This window comes from Macrobrachium nipponense, chromosome 34, assembly GCF_015104395.2.
Source record: "Macrobrachium nipponense isolate FS-2020 chromosome 34, ASM1510439v2, whole genome shotgun sequence".
Taxonomy (NCBI): Eukaryota; Metazoa; Arthropoda; class Malacostraca; order Decapoda; family Palaemonidae; genus Macrobrachium; species Macrobrachium nipponense.
Window position 1 is genome coordinate 54,175,638 of NC_061095.1, and position 24,032 is coordinate 54,199,669.

Here is a 24,032-nt window from a genome sequence, read left to right on the forward strand (position 1 = left end):
CTGGAAGAATTGGGTAACGTCACCAAGGGGGTATGTGCTACCAAAGTGTTTCAGAGTTAAGTACTTTAATACCATTAAAAAAATCTCTCCCGTAACCATTTGTGAGAGCTGACAGAACAGAATTTTGTAAGCAGAATACTTACAGGTGCCTTGTCTATTATGAACTTACTATTTCATAACAAATAACCATTTGTGAGAACTTTGAACAGAATTTACTAATACTTTAAACCATTCAATGTTTTCATTCTCGTCTCCTTCAAATATTACCCAGTCATGAGAAAACAACTTCCCTTCACCGGATGTGGTTTGGGAGTCCTGTCGGATTTAATTATTTTCTCCTGGATGGAGGAATAAAATTCGGAATGGAATACTCAGGAATATCTTGGAATTCTATTCCAGCCCAGGTGGTCTCCAGGGCTCTAGTTTGTATTCTATCTTGGTAAGCATTCATTGGCGTCTGTGAGGCTCTGCTATCTCATTTCCGCCGTCAGGTTAGAAATGTATCAGTCACTTTGAGACTTCACATTCCACAGGACTTTCGCTTGAAGCTTTGTTATTTCTGTGTCATTTTATTGTCAATTGAAGTAAACAAGACATTTAAAGAACTCTGATCTAATGCCGATGACCGATGATGAATGTAACTCCAGCATTTGAGCGCACATCCCACACAGGGCACCGGAAAAGGTTCTTCAGAACGACACTATTTCCACTTATATTCGACTTCTATTCGACTTGTATTTAGAGTTATATTCGACTTATATTTGAACATATTTCGACTTGTATTCGCCTGGTAGGTCTTCTTATATTCGGCGTGTATTAAAATTATTTTCGGCTTGTATTTCTACTTATATTCGACCTATATTCTGAATTATATTCGACATAAATTTCGACTTAAGTTCGAGTTATGTTTCGACTCATATTAGACTTGCAATTTGACTTATATTCGACTTATATTAGTCTTGCATTTAGACTTATATTCGACTAATATTCGACTTGCATTTTGACGTATATTCGACTAATATTCGACTTGCATTTTTACTTACATATTGACTAATATTCGCTTATATATATATATATATATATATATATATATATATATATATATATATATATATATATATATATATATATATATATATATACTGTCATTTTAAACTTGCATTTTGACTCATTTTATACTTATATTTATTTTGACACACAACATTAATTTCGAGAGCATTCGACTGTTCTCTTAAAACCTTCAACGTTAAACAGTTCGTTTACTATAAGAGCCAATAAACTTTCCCGGCCAATTAGTGCTTGCCAAAGGCCGTCAGTTTCCAGATCATTTAAACACCGAGTTATAAAAAATGACTCTTTCATTGATCCTTCTGTTCAAATAGCAAATAAATCACTTTGCTCTGAATCACTGATTGGAAGACAACGCTTCAATTGCCATGAATTAATTGTTAATAGCCAGTTACAATTAAGTGGAATGTTGCTTTACATGCTAGTTAGTTAATAATGGTTTCATCTTGTTTCTTACACGTATGGTTCTCAGGAGATTGATACTTTCCTTGTTGTCCAAAACTCGGGTAATTACATACTAATTAGATACAGAATTATTCATGTTGCTGAGGTAAAGAGAAAAATATCCATTAATCACTCGTTGGAAATTTATGAATCACTATTTTTAAGACTGATTATCTAATGAATTTAGGGTCCAGAACTTCTAAAAGTATTACTCAAACTGATTATCACGAATTATAATAAAAGTTTATCTCTATCGACCAGAGAAAAGGAAACGTACAAAACCTGGATGGGTGACCATCAGAAAACCCCAAACGACATCAGAACCTTAAACGTCCCTGAGGCAGGGCATGGGCCTCGCAGCTTCACCCAAACAATACTAACTGTCACCCAATAGTGCAGCAACTCGGGAAGTCTTCACTCCTGAGGGAAAATGATTATGGTGTCCAAAGCCTTCGTGAACATGGCAATACCCACCACAGTTGACCAACCATCAGGTTAGCAGACCTGATTTAGGTCAAGGCAGACGCAACAGATTCCTCAGGAAACTGAATAAATTGATTTTCAAAACAGGAAAATTAAACTAGGAAAAACGTAGAACACACTGCATTGTCAAGAACATAGAAAATAACGATAAATAAGTGAATTTGATAATTCGTGCAGCCCTCCTTAGAACCACCTACCAATTTTGCAAATGAGTGCTCAGACACAACTTCAGGGAAATATCTTGAGATGATTTGTGTCATATGCCCAGAGAATTATTAGTAAAGACAAGTGTAAAAACATTGAAAATGAGCGACTCAGTATTGCATGGAAGCAGTATTTTCCCAATTTATAAATACTCTGTAAAAGAACATTGATGTGTTTGTAATGATATCACTAAATCAATAAAATTATTTTAAGTCAAATAAAATTTTTCATAATCATAATAATAATAGCATAAGAGAACCAGTCACAAAGGACCAAAAATAAGCAAAACTACAAATTTAGAAATACCCAAGATTAAGATTTTGTGAAAAGTGCAAGTCACAAAACTGAGAGCAATTCACAGAGGAAATAGTCATTATCTCCCCCACCCCCGCCGCCACCCCCAATAAATACAATATTTTGATAAACAATAAAGTGCTTAAAAAGACTAATAATAAAAGCCAATACCTTTCAATAAAAAAGTAATGCATTAACACTCACCACAACAGAGACAATGTTTTATAATTAAACATTATAAAACATTATTATTAATATATTATTGTAATAAACTTTGATCGATGTTACAATATACTGCTTGTGTATTGTAACTCTCTCTCTCTCTCTCTCTCTCTCTCTCTCTCTCTCTCTCTCTCTCTCTCTCTCTCTCTTGTGCAAATAATAATAATCGTCACAAACTCCGTAAGGAAATAAACAAAATCATCACATGTCACATTTCAGAACGAGACTGACTTTGAATAATTATGAGTCTCTGTCAGGCATCTGCGAATTAAAAGTGAAAATGTCACAACAATTTCATAAATCACTTACACAAGTTCGTGTCAACAACAATTCTCAATATATATCAAAATCTGGATTTCAAGTTGTCTAAGATATTTTCCTTCAATATTTCTAAAGACAAAACTCATCAAAGGGAGAGAGAGAGAGAGAGAGAGAGAGAGAGAGAGAGAGAGAGAGAGAGAGAGAGAGAGAGAGAGAGAGAGAGAGAGAGAGAGAGAGAGAAATGGAATGCAATATCATATACTGGACACAGAATGTGCAAACCTAATAACCAGCAGAGTCAGAGGCTTCTGGCTTTCAACAACAGCATTTGATGTCCCAGATAAAATAATTTTTATTTTCATTTTTACTATTTTTATATTTGTCATTATATTTCATTAATTTCTTTATTGTTATTATTTACCAGAATATGAATCTTCATGAAAACCATTTATCATGTTCAAGTGACACAATTATTATTCCTGCATCATGCTATGGAGGAATTCTGAATTTTCCCCAAAAATAAGATTATATCGAGAAATGAAGAATTCTTTGCTGGATGACTTATAATAATAATAAAAAAGATTCATTTTAGCAAAGATTGTTGCCAACTGAATTCATTTGTAAATCATTTCCTGTCACTGTTAGACTTCATTTCTGATTAAAGATCTTTCTCATATACAAAGTGAAATGAGACAACAGTTCAATAGTTATTCAGGCACATTTTATATGATTTTTGGTAACTGTTGAAGAAACACGGTCATGACATCACAAGAAGAAGACGAAGGAATTGAATGGATATTTTAGACCTTCATTTTTGCCTAATGACTAAAATGCTTCGTGTAAATCAGGGTTAAATTACAAATATATATCTGTTCTCCAGTCAGCCTTTATGTTGTTCATGTTCTTCACTTTCTTCAGCTATAAGCATTCTATGCTGCGTCAGTATACTTTGATAAGTCAAGTACTGTTACCCGGAATGGACATAAAACCTGTGCCCTGAGGTCAAGATGTGAGTGAATGAATAATTTGCATTTCTATTATGATTTTACTGGAAACCTAAATTTGTGATTAGAGTAATTGACATATCTAATGGGAAAGTTTGCGTGTACTGATGCCAAAAGTTTGTTGTTGGTAAAGTTTTGTATGTTCGAAATCATTCCGAATATAAAATAATTAGGTAGCGTCCTGTTGAAATGCCTCTTCTCCTGTAAAACCTATTATGATATGGCTGCATGAAACTGAAATGTTTTTAATGCACAATTCGACTTCCTTGTTCCTTTTACGATACTTTCACGGGGAGCTCTTGTGGCAAGAGAGAAGCTTTAGCTTTGGATGGAGATCGATTGAGTCCCTTATGAAGAGGCCTCGAGATTCATGAGGTGTCATTTAGGGAGGAAACGGTCGATGGTCACGACACAGACTGACAGACATACAGACAAAGAGGGTGAGAAGTTATCAACAGCCTTATTCCAGAGTCCTAATTAGTGCTGGTGAAATGTTGCCTCTATAAACAATTTCGAAGCCAATTACAGCGAAATACTACTTACAGGTTCTAGGTGAAATGCCTCATTAGCATTCTTCCCCTCTTCCTATGTAATTACAGATGAGAGAGAGAGAGAGAGAGAGAGAGAGAGAGAGAGAGAGAGAGGGTTATATCTTTGAAAGCTATGAGGTGGTAACACCAAAAACTAAATAGAATTCACCATAGTGTTTCAATTGAACCAAAAGAAGATGAATTAGTCCATTGATTTTCATATAACTGTCATTTTTACATTCATAGGAATTATCACTATCCATTTGTTCGTAAACCACTAATTAGGAGTGTCTCGAATGACACTAATATTTCTTTCGAAGAGAGAGAGAGAGAGAGAGAGAGAGAGAGAGAGAGAGAGAGAGAGAGAGAGAGGTGGGGTGGGAGGGGGGGAATTAATGCATTTTTTGACAGAGGAAATCCAGAGTCCATTTTGTCTGATAACATGATCCCCAACAAATAGATTTCCTCTGCTTTTCTGCAAATGGCTGGATGTTGTCCTTATCCTCCGGTTGTGTCGCCTTTGGAAAGAGAAAGTCTACACTCTGATGAAAACTATAAAATAATGGAATATTGTTGGTCAAGGATTCAATTTCACCTTTCTAACTCTCTCATAGAATTGTGATAATATTTTCCTCAAGTAAAGAGGCTTCGAGTAATTCAATCAAAGCGACAAACGCATCAGTGTGATTATTATCTGCCAAGTCAGAAAAATCATGGATTGTATAAATCATAAGAGTTGAAGGAATAAGGTACCAAAATACACAAGTATTGTTTCAAGTTGTTTAAACAATATTGGAAGTAAAGAACAAATTTTCACTTCATAAAAAGGCAGATATATGATGAATATATTATGGCATTCATAAACATCTAAGAAATTTTCATTATACACAAGTTTCCCCTCTTTCGCTGGAGGTTTAGAGAAAATGGGAAAGCAAATTGACAGTTAGCTTTCAATCCACGATAGTTTTTCTAGTCAAGTGTTTTATATAATATATTGCAAGTTCTTGAGCTATGGGAGAGCTATGTATAACCTCTGTACATAGAAGATGAAGATAAAAAGAATTGCGATTGCAATGATTGACATTATTAATATTACTATTATTAGTACTATTATTACTATTATTATTAAAAAAAAATAAAAAATAATGAATAAAAAATTAAAAAAAAATAAAAATATAAATATATAATTTTTTTAGAAATTTATAAAATAAATTTTATTTTAATTAATAATAATAATAATAACAATAATAATAATAATAATAATAATAATAATAATAATAATTAATAATAATAATAATAATAATAATAATAATAAATATATTTTTTTTTTTTTTTTTTGCGCTATCACAGTCCTCCAATTCGACTGGGTGGTATTTATAGTGTGGGGTTCCGGGTTGCATCCTGCCTCCTTAGGAGTCCATCACTTTTCTTACTATGTGTGCCGTTTCTAGAATCACACTCTTCTGCATGAGTCCTGGAGCTACTTCAGCCTCTAGTTTTTCTAGATTCCTTTTCAGGGATCTTGGGATCGTGCCTAGTGCTCCTATGATTATGGGTACGATTTCCACTGGCATATCCCATATCCTTCTTATTTCTATTTTCAGATCTTGATACTTATCCATTTTTTCCCTCTCTTTCTCTTCAACTCTGGTGTCCCATGGTATTGCGACATCAATGAGTGATACTTTCTTCTGACTTTGTCAATCAACGTCACGTCTGGTCTGTTTGCACGTATCACCCTATCCGTTCTGATACCATAGTCCCAGAGGATCTTTGCCTGATCATTTTCTATCACTCCTTCAGGTTGGTGCTCGTACCACTTATTACTGCAAGGTAGCTGATGTTTCTTGCACAGGCTCCAGTGGAGGGCTATTGCCACTGAATCATGCCTCTTTTTGTACTGGTTCTGTGCAAGTGCCGGGCATTCACTTGCTATGTGGTTTATGGTTTCATTTTTCGTATTACACTTCCTACATATGGGAGAGATGTTATTTCCGTCTATCGTTCTTAGGGCCTGATCTTGTGCCGCTGTTATCATTCCTTCAGTTTCCTTCTTTAGCTCTCCCCTCTGTAGCCATTGCCAATTGTCATCGCTGGCTAGTTCTTTAGTCTGTCTCATGTATTGTCCGTGCATTGGTTTGTTGTGCCAGTCCTCTGTTCTGTCTGTCTTTCTCCTGTCTCTGTATATTTGTGGGTCTTCGTCTACTTTTATTAGTCCTTCTTCCCATGCACTCTTGAGCCACTCGTCTTCACTGGTTTTCAGATATTGCCCCAGTGCTCTGTTTTCGATGTTGACGCAGTCCTCTATACTTAGTAGTCCTCTCCCTCCTTCCTTTCGTGTTATGTATAGTCTCCGTATTTGCTCTTGGGTGCAGTGCTTTGTGTATTGTCATATGTTTCCTGGTTTTCTGATCTATGCTGCGGAGTTCTGCCTTCGTCCATTCCACTATTCCTGCGCTGTATTTGATTACTGGCACTGCCCATGTGTTTATGGCTTTTATCATATTTCCGGCGTTGAGTTTTGACTTAAGTATCGCCTTGAGTCTCTGCATATATTCTTTCCTGATCGTGTCCTTCATCTCTTGGTGTTTTATATCCCCTCCTTCCATTATTCCCAGGTATTTGTATCCTGTCTCATCTATGTGTTTGATGTTGCTCCCATCTGGTAGCTTTATCCCTTCAGTTCTCGTTACTTTGCCTTTTTGTATGTTGACTAAGGCGCATTTTTCTATTCCAAACTCCATCCTGATGTCCACAGATACAATCCTTACAGTCTGGATTAGGGTATCTATTTCCTTGATGCTCTTACCATACAGCTTGATGTCGTCCATGAACATCAGATGGTTGATTCTGTTGCCTCTTTTCTTGAGTTGGTACCCGGCATCCATCTTCTGTAGTACTTTTGTCATGGGAATCATGGCTACTACGAAGAGTAGTGGGGACAGTGAGTCGCCCTGGAAGATCCCTCTCCTGATATTAACCTCTGCTAGTCTTATTCCAGAGCTTGTAATAATAATAATAATAATATTATTATTATTATTATTATTATTATTATTATTATTATTATTATTATTATTATTATTATTATTATTCTGAGGGGAAGATTATTGACAATTTTACATTGCACTTATTAAAAAATCATTTGAAAATTGAGTTACAGACAAAAATATAGTTAAATAAAAAATTAACAAACTTTAGAATTATAGAAATCAAAATATCTAGTGTGAATGTACATAGAAAACCCGCTTCAAAATGCGTTGTGCTGTTTGTAGGCACTATGTCAGCACGGGCTCTTTTCCTATAGAAGCCAGTCGGATACTGAATGGGTTAAGATTCCTGACGTGGACCCCTGGAGGTCAAATGATTGCTGATAGAAGACTTAAATACAGAACTTAATGTAAATATTAATATAAGGTACAGAGGTCACGTCAGGAATGACATGGATATAGTATTGGAGTGGAATAAGGAAATAAAAATAAATAAAAGGAATATAGATGTGTAGATAACAGAGAAAGAGGAAGAAGAAGAGGAAGTGAGGGAAAGACAACTCTACGCAAAAATGGGGATGCGATAATCAAGAGAGAAAGAGATGAAGGGAAGACTGATAACTGAAGTGGAAAGGATACTAGATTACATGGCGATATAAATAACCGGTGGTATGCTGAAATATTATGACTTATATATATATATAAATATATATATATATATATATATATATATATATATATATATATATTATATATATATATATATATAAAGAGAGAGAGAGAGAGAGAGAGCAGAGAGAGAGAGAGAGAGAGAGAGAGAGAGATCCCTTCAACACTTCCAGATCTCTCAGCTCGTCTAATGAAATGAAAGTAACTCCACTAATGGAGGTAAACGACTTCCTCACAAACTTATATTAGAAGGAAATGGCTCCATCACCCTCCCTGCTACAGAGACTAAACACCACCATTTTATTTACTTAAGGAACCCGGATGTGGAATCGTGAAATATCGTCTTTCCCTGGACGACTATAATAAGACTTTTATTTGTTTGTATTTATCTAAAAACATTTTTGTTATACCAGAACGTAATAAGATGTGTGCATAGATTTATGTACGTATATAAGCACAGAAATTATCAAGAACTAGATATATATAATTTATATGTGTGTCAAAATAACTTGTGATATAATTGAATTACTTGAAAATATTGAAATTAAAAAAATGCCAGTGACAATGAAAAAGGATTTAATGGAATAAGTGAAAAGAAACAAAGTAACCAAATTGACAAACAGGAATCCAAATCAACAAAGAAGAGAGACACTGCTAATGACCCTTGAAAGCTCACAGAGGGAATATAAACAGCCTGGAGAAGTTTTATGGGTTGTAGACCATTGGTATGTAACTCGTAATAAAAGACTAACCATGAACCAGTAATGCTCAGTTGCATTTTTGATGAACAAACAAAGCAGGTTTTATTAATTATCTAGAAATATATAGATTTTTAATGAAACTTGCCCAGAACAGATCTGCTTGAATTTCAGCGCAATAGGTTACACACACAGGAGAGAAGAGAACTTAATATAGGATTTAAGCCAAAGGCCAAGCGCTGGGGCCAATGAGGTTATTCAGCTCTGAAACGGGAATTGACCATAAAAAGTTTGAAAAGTGTGACAGGAGGAAAACCTCAAAGCAGTTGTTCTGTGAATCAGTTGTTAGGAGAAGGTTGAGGAAAGTCAGATGGAAGAAAGAGAATATGAACGGAGACAAAGTAAGAATGAATGAAAGGGATTGTAGCTAGGGGCTGAAGGAATGCAGCAAAAAGCCTTACAATCACGAGTGGAGCAGAAATAAATTTCTGACACATCAGGATCGGACCCAGGTCTTTCACTTGAAAGGCAAGGCTGCTGCCAACCAGGCCACGGTACCCAAGGCATGACAGCTTTTATGACTTGTATGGTCTGGTTGTCTTTCAATTTAAAAGCCTGGGTTAGATCCTGATATATATATATATATATATACATATATATATATATATATATATATATATATATATATATATATATATATGTAGTATAAAGATATAAATATATATATATATATATATATATATATATATATGTATATATATATATATATATATATATATATATATATATATATATATATATATATATATATATATATATATATATATATATATATATATACATACATTGGTAAAACTATGAATTTCAATACTTAGAATCCAAACGGTAATATTATACCTGGGATATGAGAAATCAAACACTTATAAAAAATTATTTCTTTGAAGCTAAAAGTAAAATAATGAATATTTTCGGCGTCCGTGTTGAGGAAACTCTTGATTAAAAAAAAAAAAGAAGAAAAAAGAAGAAAAATATTAAATGAAAAACCTAATATAAAAAACGGGTGTGTGATGGTCACTTTTTTCTGAAGTGATCCTTATTGAAGGGGAGAACAGAGGTGGGTTTCCCTTGGCCCCTCCAGGCAGCCGTTTCAATATCCCGAAAAGGGAACTTTCTTTATGGAGGGAAAGTAAACATTCCTTTTGTGGTGATGGTTTCCACCATTCATTATTTTTCTTCTTTACCTATCTATTATTATTATTATTATTATTATTATTATTATTATTATTATTATTATTATTATTATTATTATTATTAAAGAGAATGGCAGAGTTAAATGAATTTATCTTATAAAGAATTTTCTCTATTTCGCTGGTAATTCGTCTTTCACATAATCTGCGAGACTGTTAAGTAATTGTCCTCTAACATGGTGTTATTGCGTCGAGGTATGGTATTACCAATACTAAAATATATAAAATATATGTATTTTATTCTGGTTGTATTATAATATATATTTGTAGACTACAACGGGATTGTAGATGGTGACCGCTACAAAATCGTTGATCACCATCTAGTACAATCCCGTTGTAGTCTCCAAAAAATATATATAAAATAAAACAGAATAATATATATATATATATATATATATATATATATATATATATATATATATATATATATATATATATATATATTACATTTCAGTATTGGTAATACCAGACCTCGACGCAATAACCATGAATAGAGTCCAATTACTTAACAATCTCGCAGATTATATGAAAGACGAATTAACAGAGAACCAGAGAAAATTCGTTTTTAGGATAAATTCAGTTAACTCCGCCATTCTCTTTAATAAGACATGTACCCGAGAAGATCTGCTTCCTGGTTATACATTATTATTATTATTATTAGCATGGCATCAAAGCCATCGCAAACACTGCGCCACTCACCTGCCTTTAAGCAGACCAGCACTGACATATAAAGCAATTATCCCAAAATGAACAAAGATTCGATTAGAGCAATAATTATACTAATAGACGAAAAACACTGACCTCCAGTCATTCAATTCCAAACCAGCATCCAACCAGGAGCCTCCACGCGCAAGTAGGACGCCTCCAAAGGAAGTGATATAACTGTGGCTTAGGATGACTCTCTCTCTCTCTCTGCTCTCTCTCTCTGTCTCTGTCTCTGTCTCTCTCTCTCTCTCTCTCTCTCTCTCTCTCTCTCTCTCTCTCTATAATATATATATATATATATATATATATATATATATATATACATATATAATATATATATATATATATATATATATATATATATATATATATATATATATATATATATGATATATATGATAGAGTGAGATGAGAGAGAGAGAGAGAGAGAGAGAGAGAGAGAGAGAGAGAGGTGACATTACATAAACAGAGCCTTCAAGGGTTCTTCAACAGACTGACGTCAAGAACAAAACGTAGTTATAGCGAAATGAAGTAATTATATAATTTTAGAAAATAATTTATATTTCGGGTTTTAAAATGAAAATGAATGATGACTGCGTATCCGAGGGACCTCATTTTCATAATGGTTCTGTAGTGGGAGAGGTAGGGAGCTTTATAACTCATATTTAGGGGGAAAAGCTAGTAAAAAAATTATATAATGTCATATCGTCACGAAGGGATAATCATATGTTTATTGTAGTGAAGGATTACAGTGAGTGTATTGTTAATTGTTTTTTTTATTTAATTTGGTATTTGGCTGTTATATTATTTTTCTAATTTATGTCTATAGTTTGTTGATTGTGAATTAATCTTTCCATTTATCTGTTTGTTAAATTATTGTTGTCATCAGCTTCTTCACGTCATAATCATCATCGGCGCCTCCAACGCCAATTGACACAGGGGCTCTAGGAAATATATATATATATATATATATATATATATATATATATATATATATATATATATATATATATATATATATATATAAATAACTTGATCACGAAGTATATAAAACGTGATGCTATGTATAAATAAAGGTTTTTGCCACGAATGAAAAAGTCTGCCTTAGCAATGGGTCGGAAACAAGACCGAAAGTACTCGGCTATCTCGTTTTTTCATCTTTTCCTTCGTGGCAAAAACCTTTATACATACATACACACATATATATATATATATATATATATATATATATATATATATATATATATATATATATATATATATATATAAAGCACGTACAACAATGCCGCTTTCCCTCACCCTTTAACTTGTCATTAATTTCAGGTTTTCCATATTTCAGCGCGAAATGCATCCACCATTTTCATCGACAAAAGTGTTTTATTAATTTATCAAAACGTTGTCACCAATATAAAAGCTTCTGATGCGAAAAGCATAATAAATGTTTTTCCTATTTTCAATTTCTACAAAACGGGACATAGAACTGTTACTGATTTGGCCTCACTTCTACACAAAAGATATTGCTTTGAAACTCACTCATGAATCATCTGTTGTTTTTATCATCTCTCTCCTTTTTCCCAAGTCTAATTGCGGTCCGTTTTCTTTCAGCAATGGAATTTTCCCTCTTGAAGATTCTTGGAAAAATATTCTTTACATTATTTGTTAATCCCGACCTTTATCATTTTTCCACGAGTCTCCTTCATGCAAATCCAAAGTGAGTCAGAGGTCCTTAAACAAAGAACATTCACTTAATGACAGATTTCCTGTCACAAGATATTATATAGGAATTCGACTGACGCAAATTGACGACTGAGAGACGTCGTTGAAAGTGCCAAACTTCAAGCACTTCAGAAGTTTGTCATCGTGTCTGCTCACCCTCAGTTCCACAGGAATACTTAGAGAGAGAGAGAGAGAGAGAGAGAGAGAGAGAGAGAGAGAGAGAGAATGATTATTTTAAGGGTCCACTCTTATAAATGAACAATAATTGGCATAATCTTAAAATAAAACGAATGAACAAATCGTTGAAATAAACCTATGGTATTCTAGTTGAAGTTTCATAAACAGAGAGAGAGAGAGAGAGAGAGAGAGAGAGAGAGAGAGAGAGAGAGAGATATCTATGGAAACTGGGTTTTGACAAATGGTGTGTTCTCTCTCCAGCCACGTCCTTGCTAATACATTTTAGAGAGATCAAATATTCATTTCACAGTTACCACGATATCATAAAATGCCCAGGTATGTAAACTTGCATATATTAAAAATAGGAATGTCGAAGTATGTGGATAAATAAAAAATAAAGAAAAAAGAGAGGATAATAAGCAAAGAACCTGCCTCGATACGTCTCTTGACTGATGCCTTCCTATTGGCTGGCCAATTCAACCGAATAGAACAGCAGCCAATCAGGGCATTAGTTTCTGATGTGGTTTTTTCAGATATGATAAAAAGCGTCTGTGGGGAACCTGGGACACCTACTTTCTTTTGGATTTTGGTGTATGGAGGCGAAATGGAGTACTATGTGTGTCCCTTTTGGCAGAACTGAATAAATAGCAAAACTTGTAAGCAGCCCGTGTGAGGTCATTTTCTTATATATATGTCTACTTTTTCTCCTGCTCAGAAAAGTTTCTGTTCCTTTTGTTTTCTGCTTCTCACCAGAGAGGGAACTCTCCTCACTTCTCAGGCCTCCTCTGATACCTACCAAGGGGTACCAGGTCTCCAAGTTACGGAGGTGAGATGTTGATAACCTGATTAGACAGTTCATTGCGTCTTGTTCTTTACTTGTCAATACTTGGCTTCAGGATTCCTCCAGTAATCTCTTTCTTATTCACCAGGTAATTAAAGCTGCAAGATAGTTTGTACAACTTACTAGGTGCTTAGAGAAACTTCTACGATTATCATTATACTGGTTTGTAGCCATTTTTAGTATACTAGTTATAAACATTTTCGATTATGCTTCTCGTCAAACTGAGACAGTTACTCTGAGAGCTAAAATTCACTGTAGATTGAGCGGCCGTTTTAGAGAATAATTTCCACAGTTACCTTTCACAATACTTCCAATCGAGATACACTTATAATGTGATTAAGCAACACAGAAAGTCATTTTCATGGACCTTTTATCCATAGTCTAATTCAGAATGACAAACTCGCATTGCTAGAAACTTGGTCAAGCAAAGTCCGTTTCCTCCAGTAGGTAGGCGTTCAGCGCCATTCCGGCAAAGGTGTTCAGGAGAAATTTCATTTGGAATAACAGACACTGGGTGGTCCGTTGACTCAGGGAGTCTGTTACCTCCTTTCCTCGTGTGCCACTCTGTGCAGATCCTTTGTGAGAGAATGCGCTTCCTTTCTCTTACTGAAAATATAATTAAAAAGCTTCATTTCAATCTACTTTCAATCTACCCCTCAGCCCAGAAAAGGGCCCAATTAGCCTCCAGTTTTCTTGGGGCGACGTAAAGTACCATAACTTCTTAAACAGTGTCTTCCTGGCTTCTGTTTGGTTAGGTAACCGTATTTCGGCTTGTTTCTGCTCTACAATTATGTAACTATTTTTCAAAAGTAAAGTTCGTTTTAACCTTTTTACATCATTATTTGAAAGTTACACACACCGGCTGCTGTGGTTCGTAACAGATGTGTCGATGATGTTTGACAGAAAACTGTAACACACATATAGTTACATAAACACACTATACATACACATACTACATACATATATATATATATATATATATATATATATATATATATATATATATATATATATATATATATATATGATATGTATATATATATATATATATATATATATATATATATATATATATATATATATATATATATATATATATATATATATATATATATATATATATATATATATATATATATATATATATATACATATATGTGTGTGTGTGTGTGTGTGTGTGTGTGTGTGTGAAAGTGTGCGTGCACGTTGAAGAGAGATATCTTGCTCTGAAACGATATATCCACAATCTGAAAATAAGTTAGAACAGTTCACCGTTCCACAGACTAAGATGTCATGAAAGCTGTCGGAACCAACAACTCAATTCGTCCAGTTGCCAACATCACTGAATAAAACTTGGGGCTCCCCAACAAGTCCTGTGCCTTCCAGAAATGATTGATTTAATGTCTTCCTGAGATTAACAATGGTTCGGTTCAAATCGCTATTTCAAACAAAAATTAACAAATTCACTTGTGTGAATTGAGGTTTATTGGTCGTCAAGATTCTTCATGACGAGAGAGACAACACTAAAAGTCATTTTTTGAAACCATCTCTATATATCAGAATCTGATGTATTTCAAACTCTGGTCAAATTGATATTTCAAATCGCTGATGAACACGAGTTTCATTAATCATGCGATGAGAGAATAACATCAGAAGAGTGAAATTTGACATCAATCGGTTGAAGTGTCCTTGAGAATGATCGACTTGTCATATATTCTCAACAGAAATGAGATATCACAGCTCCTTTTCTCTCGAGTACATCTGAATTTTAGGTCTACCACAAGTTCAGTCGGAGCAGTGATTTCCCCTTTATGATTTTAAAGGGACTTGTTATAGATACAACAACACGATCTCTATGGAAGAATGAAATACATATTCAGCGGGCTTGGAAAAAATATTACATTTGCCTGTGGAAAGCCAACACTGAAAAATGATAACTTTACGTGCGGGATTTTGATTTAAATTGATATACATAGAACTTATAATATAAAAAAAGGGAAATTATTATTTCACCTTGGAAAGAACTTTGTATAAATGCAGAAATAGAACTTAGATGAAGTATAATCATAAAGGTTGATCATCTCAGAAACGAAGCTACTGTCTGATGACTGCCTGAATTTCCTTTATGCCAAGTCCTTCTGCTTGAACTGATGAACGGAATAGAATACAGAATTTAGGCCAAAGGCCAAGCACTGGCACCTATGAGGTCATTCAGCGCTGAAACGGAAACTGAATGTAAGAAAGTTTGAAAGGTGTAACAGGAGGAAAACCTTTTGCAGTTGCACTGTGAAGCAACTGTCAGGAGAGGGTTGAGGAAAATCAGATGGAAAAGAGAGAATATGACAGGAGGTACAGTAAAAGGGATGAAAGGGGTTGCAGCTAGGGGCCATGGAAATGACACAGCAAAAAACCTTAAGTAATGCCTACAGTTCACAGCATGAGGTGCACTGACGGCACTGCCCTCCTACGGAGCTGATATACTGAGAAAAGTTTAATATTATTCCCCTATGTGACATTAATACCACTTCAGAATGGAATGAAATCAATTGTTATTTCTTCCAAAAAGTTAAATGATATTTCCATTCATGTAGTTACAAATCGTAATGAATCAATTATTAATATCTTTCTTTCATAGTCCTGAATCTCATACATCTGTCCATTGATCTCAAATAGGACGTATTTTGGTACCTTCTTTTCCTTAGAATCAAACGAGAAGACTCTCTCAGCTGCAAACAACAAAGAAACAAACAAATATTACTTTGTTAGCAAACATTCCTTTCCCTTTAATCAAAATGTATTACATGTTTTTATTCATTCGCTTTCAGCTGATGGAAAGAATTTTTTGCTTTTATTGAAGGGAAACTTTTTTCAGAACAACGATATTTAGATGATTCTTCTGAATAATCTCTGACCTATTTACGATGTGGATTTTGAAGCTTATGATAAAATTAAAGATTAATTTCAAAGTATACATAAACACTCTGAAACAAGTCTATATTTTCCACTGACGCTAAAAAAAAAAAAAACAAAAAAAAAAAAAAACAGGAAAAGTATCACACAAAAATTCCCCCAAAACAATATTTAGACTATTTTCGGTTTTCATTGCCAAATAGCCTGGACCCTCAGATAAGAAGGACAAACACTGAGTCAAAACCTTTTTTCCTCCAAGCTTGAGGAATTCCGCTTTCCTCTCCTCCAGGTGAGGATAACGTTTCCTCTCCTCCAGGTAAGGAAAACATTTCCTCTCCTCCAGGTGAGGGAAACGTTTCCTCTCCTCCAGGTGAGGAAAACGTTTCCTCTCCTCCAGGTGAGGAAAACGTTTCCTCTCCTCCAGGTGAGGAAAACGTTTCCTCTCCTCCAGGTGAGGAAAACGTTTCCTCTCCTCCAGGTGAGGAAAACGTTTCCTCTCCTCCAGGTGAAGAAAACGTTTCCTCTCCTCCAGGTGAGGAAAATGTTTCCTTTCCTCCAGGTGAGGAAAACGTTTCCTCTCCTCCAGGTGAGGAAAACATTTCCTCAAAGCGGAGTCCAACAGAGGCCCAGAACAGAGAATGGGGTACATCTCATCAGCGCCAACTCATCGCCGCCTACTCATCCCCGGCTCAACTCATCCCCGGCCCAACTCATCCCTGGCCCATCTCATCCCTGGCCCAACTTATTCCCGGCAGTGATTAATGAAATTCAGTAAATATTAAAAGCACTTTTATTCAGAATCAAGTATGACTCTTTCATGACACTAAAAATAAATTAACACTATATAATTCAAGACAAAAAATCCATGAAAATATAGAAAAAAAAATTATTTTATATTATGAGAAATGCCTCTTAAATATTCAATGGGAGTCCTTTCATTAAAATTTTGGACAATTCTAAGAATGCGGGAATCAGTATCCCTGTACTTTTTTAATTTGGCGGGTGGTGAACTGCCTGCTATAAGTGATTCCAAATAAAAATCTCTACCTTTCTGAGCTTTTTTAAGTGCATTTATGAATTTCCAGAGTGTAGGATGTTCCATTCCTAATTCCATTTGTAATCTTCTGTTCGCTCCTTCTGCATGGTTGTTTGTTTATCTTCTTATGATTTAAAGTTCGAAAACCCTATAAATTCCACATTTCCAATGGAAAGAGTGGGCACGTCTGCTAATTCCACGTCTGTTTAACCGACCTATATAATTTGTCTCAAGCCAGTTTAAGATTGGCACATGCTCTGGGATAATTCATCAGCTAAGACATCAATATATGAATCAATATGATTGACAGGTACAAATGCAAGCGCCAGTATCATCTTTACTTGTAAAGAAAACTGGCTATCGTTATTATAGCGAGAACTTAGACCCAAAGCCGCAATGTGTTTGTGCATGTTTTGGCTAAGGTGAAAGAAGCCTTCACCCTTTTAGTTCGACTTGTGGAAAATTTTCCTTGATTGCCAAAAATGCTGCAATTTCAAAATCACTTGCAACCGATTTCGGGTTTACTGTTGGTTGACATTCTTTTATCATTTTAAATAGCCTTGAATATGTAACTTTCCGTTTGTTAGGTAATAGAGCGTAAAGCACTGGAATGACACCTCTGATTTTTTGAGCCATTACAATATACACCTGGAAAGGAATGTATCGTTGGGGAGCAATTTCTTAAAACGTTCCGTCTACATACCAGACTTCTGCTGATGCCAAATGTTGCAACCAACTTCTCCTTCCAAATAGCAAAATTCTATCTTCACTGGGACCACTGTCTTTTAATAAAAAATCTTCCTTCTGGTTTGGCTCTGTTTCGTAGGTCGAATATTCATCAGGGATTGCTAAATGATTTAGGTCAACTGGATTTGGCGGAGAGGCACAAATCTGATTCCGTTTCGACGAATAGTTTTCTTTAGAGCCGACGAATTCGGGAGTGATCCTTGCACCGCTTGAGGAACATTACATCAAACTTCATTCATCACTACACTTGGGTTTTCCATCGTCTCTTCAGCTCTGGTTTTAATTTTTGTAGTTGTCCTTTCTACTTCTACTTTTATCGGTGAAGAGCCATGGGTGTGAGTATTCAAGACTTTAACTAAGTTTCCAAATCTTGTGTGTATTCTCGCTTGACACCTGCCGAGCTGATCACATTTCCAGAACATCAGATTGCTGTCTGTTTTGCTGAATTTGTCGAAAATGAACAAATAGCCATCATGAGAAAATTTCGCTTTGCCTCTCTGACTTAAAATTGTCTCCATTGTAATGGGTTTACTGAAAGAATGTAAAACTGAAAGTGATATATCGAATGGTTAATAATTACTAACGTTTTTGTTGACAAACATCTGATTTCATACTTGGGTACTTTTGTTTGTAATTGGTAATTGAGTAATTGTCGTCATGCGTTGAAAGGTTAAAAATTACTAACGTTGCTGATTTATGTAGGTATATTCATGATGTACTGGGATTATATGGGTGAAGTGTTCACCTACCATTTATAGGTTTAATGTTTTGTTTTGGACAAAATATATATATGGTGTGTGTACATATGTATATGTGTAAAACTATGTTTTGTTCTCAATGATTTTTGTAACTAAAATAATGTACTCTTGTATAAATTTATGTTAGTACATAACGTATTGTATGTTTTGTCAATAAATTAACTAACTAACTATCAGGCCTCTGAAGATGGATTTGCTAGCCGACTTCATTCAGGATCTACACCTTAGGCACCAATCTATTTGGCACTTGAAATTCCCTTTCGGTAATATTCCCGAAGTAGAGCGAATTGTATATGAAACCACATTTGTAGCTTAGTGTTTACACGCTCACACACAAATACTATAATGTATATGTATATGTATATATATATATATATATATATATATATATATATATATATATGTATGTGTGTGTGTGTGTGTGTGTGTGTGTGTGTGTATGTATATATATATATATATATATATATATATATATATATATATATATATAATAGATAGATAGATAGATAGATAGATATGTATATATATATATATATATATATATATATATATATATATATATATTATATATATATATATATATATATATATATATATATATATATATATATATATATATTATATATATATATATATATATATATAAGTGGTTTGTAAATTTTTAGACAGAGGGCAAGTAGTGTGTAATGTTCCCAACGTGTTTCTCGCCTTAGTACTGATGCTAGAATGCAATCTCTTTGCAGACAGACACCGTGCCTGATCGTGGGAGAAATTGGGAACCCTTTGGAATAAGTCTTGCATTAAAATAACCCGTTTGCGCAAAATTCTGATCTCCGTGTCTGGTTCACTTCCCAGCCACGTGTTTCCGGTGGATCGACAATCAACCACCTCATTAGTTCCTGGACCTACATAACTTAATGTAAATATAGTTCATTCAAAACAGAAGTCCAGTGTTTATGTAAATTCCTCCTTTTTCAGTAATATTGGCCTTCTGCCGTAGTTTTGCTTTTGTTTGTGATCTCTCGTCCCTCCATTCAAGGCCATATTTAAGAGTGTTAGATTACATTTTCCAGGGGAAACGAGCAGCTCAGAACAACAATATATATATATATATATATATATATATATATATATATATATATATATATATATATATATATATATATGTGTGTGTGTGTGTTGTGTGTGTGTGTGTGTGTGTGTGTGTGTGTGTTTTGATTACTGATGGCAATGATTAACAGAACGTTTGCCGCAAGGAATTCTCAACGTTCTGTTTTCCCTAAGTTTCTAGTTGTGTTGTCCGCTGTATTAAAAGAACTATCGATGGGGCCGCAGTTTTGATCATAAGACCACAAGAATTTTAATTTGAAAGCTAAAGTATAGAGAAACCAAGAATGTCACTTAAAATCAGTTCCCTTTTGGTAAAATTCTCATTCAAGCAAAGAGTGATTGTGTGTCCCTGAATGAATTTATTTATGTCCCTGTCTCTTATAATTGTGAATCTCCAGCCTTTATAGATTAGTTAAATGATAAAACCATAATTTGAAGAGCAATATTTAAAAATATCTGATAAAACCATAATATTTAAAAATATCTGATGAACCATATCTGAGAAACCACTTCAACATTAAATTTCATTCGAATGATAATCTACCATTATTATTGCTTAATTCAAACAGTATAACCTAAGTGTCAAAATGTTCAACCTTCATGGTATTCACATATTCCACCAAACATGAGGTCACATGAGGAGTCAGTCATGGAAATGAAACTTAAAATGTCTGCACATAAAAATGCAATTTTCTTTATAGTTCCCCATTGACGCTCCTGTATTTGAGGGGTTGTTTTGCTATATGCACACCAAAAGGGAGTACCCTGTTTGACTTTGGTATAGTCTGTCCACCTCTAATCCAGCTGGCTTCCATTTCAGGTTCTGGGGGGTAAAAAAGCATAAGATTCTTACAAAAAATCAAGAACGGTATGACATTCTATTAAATAATAAATAATATGTCGATGGATCTATCTATACCTTATTTACCTCTGTTTTCAATTACCTTAAATTACTTTAGCCCTTGCCATCGGTCTTTTCTTTCTTCTCACCCACATGACGAAATTCTCTACCCTTGGCATCAGCATGCACAATACTATTTCCATTTCGTCTACACTGTGTGTGTGTGGGGGGGGGATGGTGTATGTTTGTATGTATATATTGAATAGTAATGATTAAAGGAACTTTTGCTGCAAGGAATTCTCGACGTCCTTTTTAGTTCTCTGAAAAGAAACCCATTTTGCCGGCTTTGTCTGTCTATCCGCACTTCTTTCTGTCCGCCCTCAGATTTTTAAAACTACTGAAGCTAGAGTAGTGCAAATTATTATGTTGATCATCCACCTTCCAATCATCAAACATGCCTAATTGCAGCCGTCTAGCCTCAGTAGATTTTTCATTTTATTTAAGGTTAAATTTATCCATAATCGTGCTTCCGGCAGCGATATATTACAAGACACCATCGGTTCCTGGTTAAAGTTTCGTTGAGCGCGGCTCATACAACTTTATACCCAGACCACTTAAAGATAGATCAGTTCTCAATGGCTTTGATAATTATAAGCTGTAGCGGCTGTACAGAAAACTCGATTGCGACGGAGAAACCTTTTTTACTTGTTTCTTATGTTTTTGGATCCTTTTTCCACTCTGAGAACCTCGTATCCCCAAAGAAAGTGAATTAAGAGGACTATCGAATGGAGCCGTGGTCTTGATCACAGGACCACAAGAATTCCATTCGAAAGATAAAGTACTGAGAATCAAAGAAGGTTGAGAATGAGAATGAAAATCATTTCCCTTTTGCTAAAATTCTCATTCAAGCAAACAATGATTGTTTCCCTCAGTGAATTTATTTTCGTCTCTGTCTCTTACAAGTCTTTATGGATTAGTTAAATAAGTGAACCAAAAGTTGACAAAAAAGTATCTAAAAATATCTGATTAAGCACTTGTACATTAGATTTCAAACGGATTATAATGATAACATCATTATTCCCCAATTCAGAACTGATAATCAGCATCAAAATTTTCAACTTTCATTATGTTCACAGATTCCAGCAAATGCGTGGTCACATGTATAGTCATGGAAGTAAAACATCAGATATTTGGTCATACCAATGCAATTTTCCCTAGTTCCTCCTTGAGGCTCCTGTATTTGTGGGGTTGTCTTGCTATATGTGCCCCAAAAAGGAGTACCCATTTTGACTTTGGTATAGTCTGTCCACCTCCAGTCCCCTTCGGTGGCTGCGTCAGAGCCTCCAATCCAGAAGTAGGTCGTGTCAGGTTCTGAGGGTAAAAAACAATAAAATCCTTACGAAACAATCACGTACGGTATGACAGTCTACTAAAACAAGAAAATGATTTGTCGATGGATCTTTCTATACCTTATTTACGTTTGTTTTGAATTACCATAGCCCTTGCCATCGGTCTTTTCTTTATTCTAACCCACATGACGAAATTCTCTACCCTAGGGTTTTCAGCATGCACAACACTATTTCCATTTCATGACATACACTGATTTTCAGGATATAAGACCCTTCCTTTTCTCTCCTCAAAAAAAATTGGCAACTTTCAAACACACTACATATCTCCATGGTCATCACAACCTTTTGTCTAGCATTCTTCATCTTTGATTTGCCCACGAAATCTCTTCACCATCCAGTCCACAGAGTGGAAACAGGAGTCATCCCTAGCCTTTGCCCCTGCAGCTCCTCTGACTATTTTTATCTATTACGAATACTGGACCATTAAGCTTCGTCTGAGTAAGAGGAAACCTCACATTCCAGTCAGATCTCCAACTAAGAACAAATTCTGCTCCATTGTCAAGTAATGCTCTTGACAACTTTTGCAAATGTAACTTCTCATCTCCTGCATACGTCTACTGGAAAAGCCACTCTTCAGTTCACCTTTCCTCACCTATTCTAGTGTTCCTGATCTTCCTACTTTAACACTTTCTGACCCTATGTCCTATCCAGTATTCCCTAATCATAAGGTCGATATGGTTCTTGAATCTTGAAGGATCAGCAAAACCTCTTGCCTGATTCTTTAAGGAAGTTGCAAACAACTGGCTCATTAGATTTACTGGCATTTTTTATTTCATTGTTAAATCCTGCTCGCATCCTTTTATTTCAGACTCTAAAATTAGTCTTTGTCAGCCAAACGTCTGGCTTATGACTTCAATCCTCCTCTGTGGGTTATTTCTAGTTTTTATGCACTCAGCTTATGCCTGTTCCTGTTGATGATGCGAGGCCTGCTCCTTTCCCTATCTTATAGGTTTCCTCAGGCCACTGTTTTTCCACCTATTCTTTTTATCCTCAGCTAACAACATCCACCTTCTTTGTCTGTTACCCATACCTTTGGTAATAATTCAACCCTCAATAATCATTTCTTCTTCATTCGACTCCAAACCCTCTTTTATATTTAAGTATATTTAGAATTTCACCATCCTAATCTATTAAACCGGTTTTTATTAGCTTACCTAATGGGGTTCCATAACCTTGTCAAATTCAATGTGTTCCGGACAAAGTCTCTTTATTCCCCTCTTTGTGCTCTTTAATTCATTCATAAGTTATTTTCATAATGACAGCATTGAGCCTTATGTCTGTCAGTATATTTTGCATTGGAGAGATTACATACTTCAAAATACCAGTTCAGTACAATCTTACTTTAAAAAAAATTGTGCTTTTAAAATTAAAACCTTACCTTCGGCTTTGATATGATTGACGATGTCATAAAATAAATTTGCGTCGTCAATTTTAAGCAGGTGACCGTCAAGTCCAATACACAATGTTTCCTTGTTAAGCCAAGTGTCATTTGTTGCAGTGTGGAAGTAGAGACACTTTCCTCCCACGTCAATGTACGGAGCTGGGCATGGTACTGGAAATAGAAGTAATTGATCATACTGTGCCTTAGTCAATTCTCTCTCTCTCTCTCTCTCTCTCTATTTATATATATATATATATATATATATATATATATATATATATATATATATC

The 24,032-nt window shown here is 34.7% G+C and overlaps 2 protein-coding genes across 2 annotated transcripts in view; one reads left to right on the forward strand and one right to left on the reverse strand.

The window, feature by feature from the left end:
- The first annotated feature begins 1,942 nt into the window (after positions 1–1,942).
- Positions 1,943–17,222, forward strand: LOC135208102 (collagen alpha-2(I) chain-like). The gene is made up of 2 exons (XM_064240250.1): positions 1,943–2,006; positions 16,750–17,222. Exons 1-2 carry the CDS (start codon positions 1,943–1,945, stop codon positions 17,220–17,222), a joined length of 537 nt encoding a protein of 178 aa, XP_064096320.1.
- Positions 17,223–21,871: 4,649 nt separating this feature from the next.
- Positions 21,872–24,032, reverse strand: part of LOC135208056 (lactose-binding lectin l-2-like) — a 49,776-nt gene continuing 47,615 nt past the window's right edge. The window contains exons 5-6 of the mRNA XM_064240198.1: positions 23,740–23,913; positions 21,872–22,323 (exon numbers count right to left, since the gene is read on the reverse strand). Coding sequence (XP_064096268.1) covers positions 22,067–22,323; positions 23,740–23,913 — 431 coding nt within the window. The 3' untranslated portion in view covers positions 21,872–22,066. The remainder of the gene's footprint in view (positions 22,324–23,739; positions 23,914–24,032) is intronic.

Bases quoted from the DNA above. Each gene is read 5' to 3' on its own strand.
- LOC135208102 (XM_064240250.1), top strand. From the start codon at position 1,943: ATGATTATGGTGTCCAAAGCCTTCGTGAACATGGCAATACCCACCACA. The intron at 2,007-16,749 runs GTTAGCAGACCT...CCTCTCCTCCAG, and splicing joins CACAGTTGACCAACCATCAG to GTGAGGATAACGTTTCCTCT.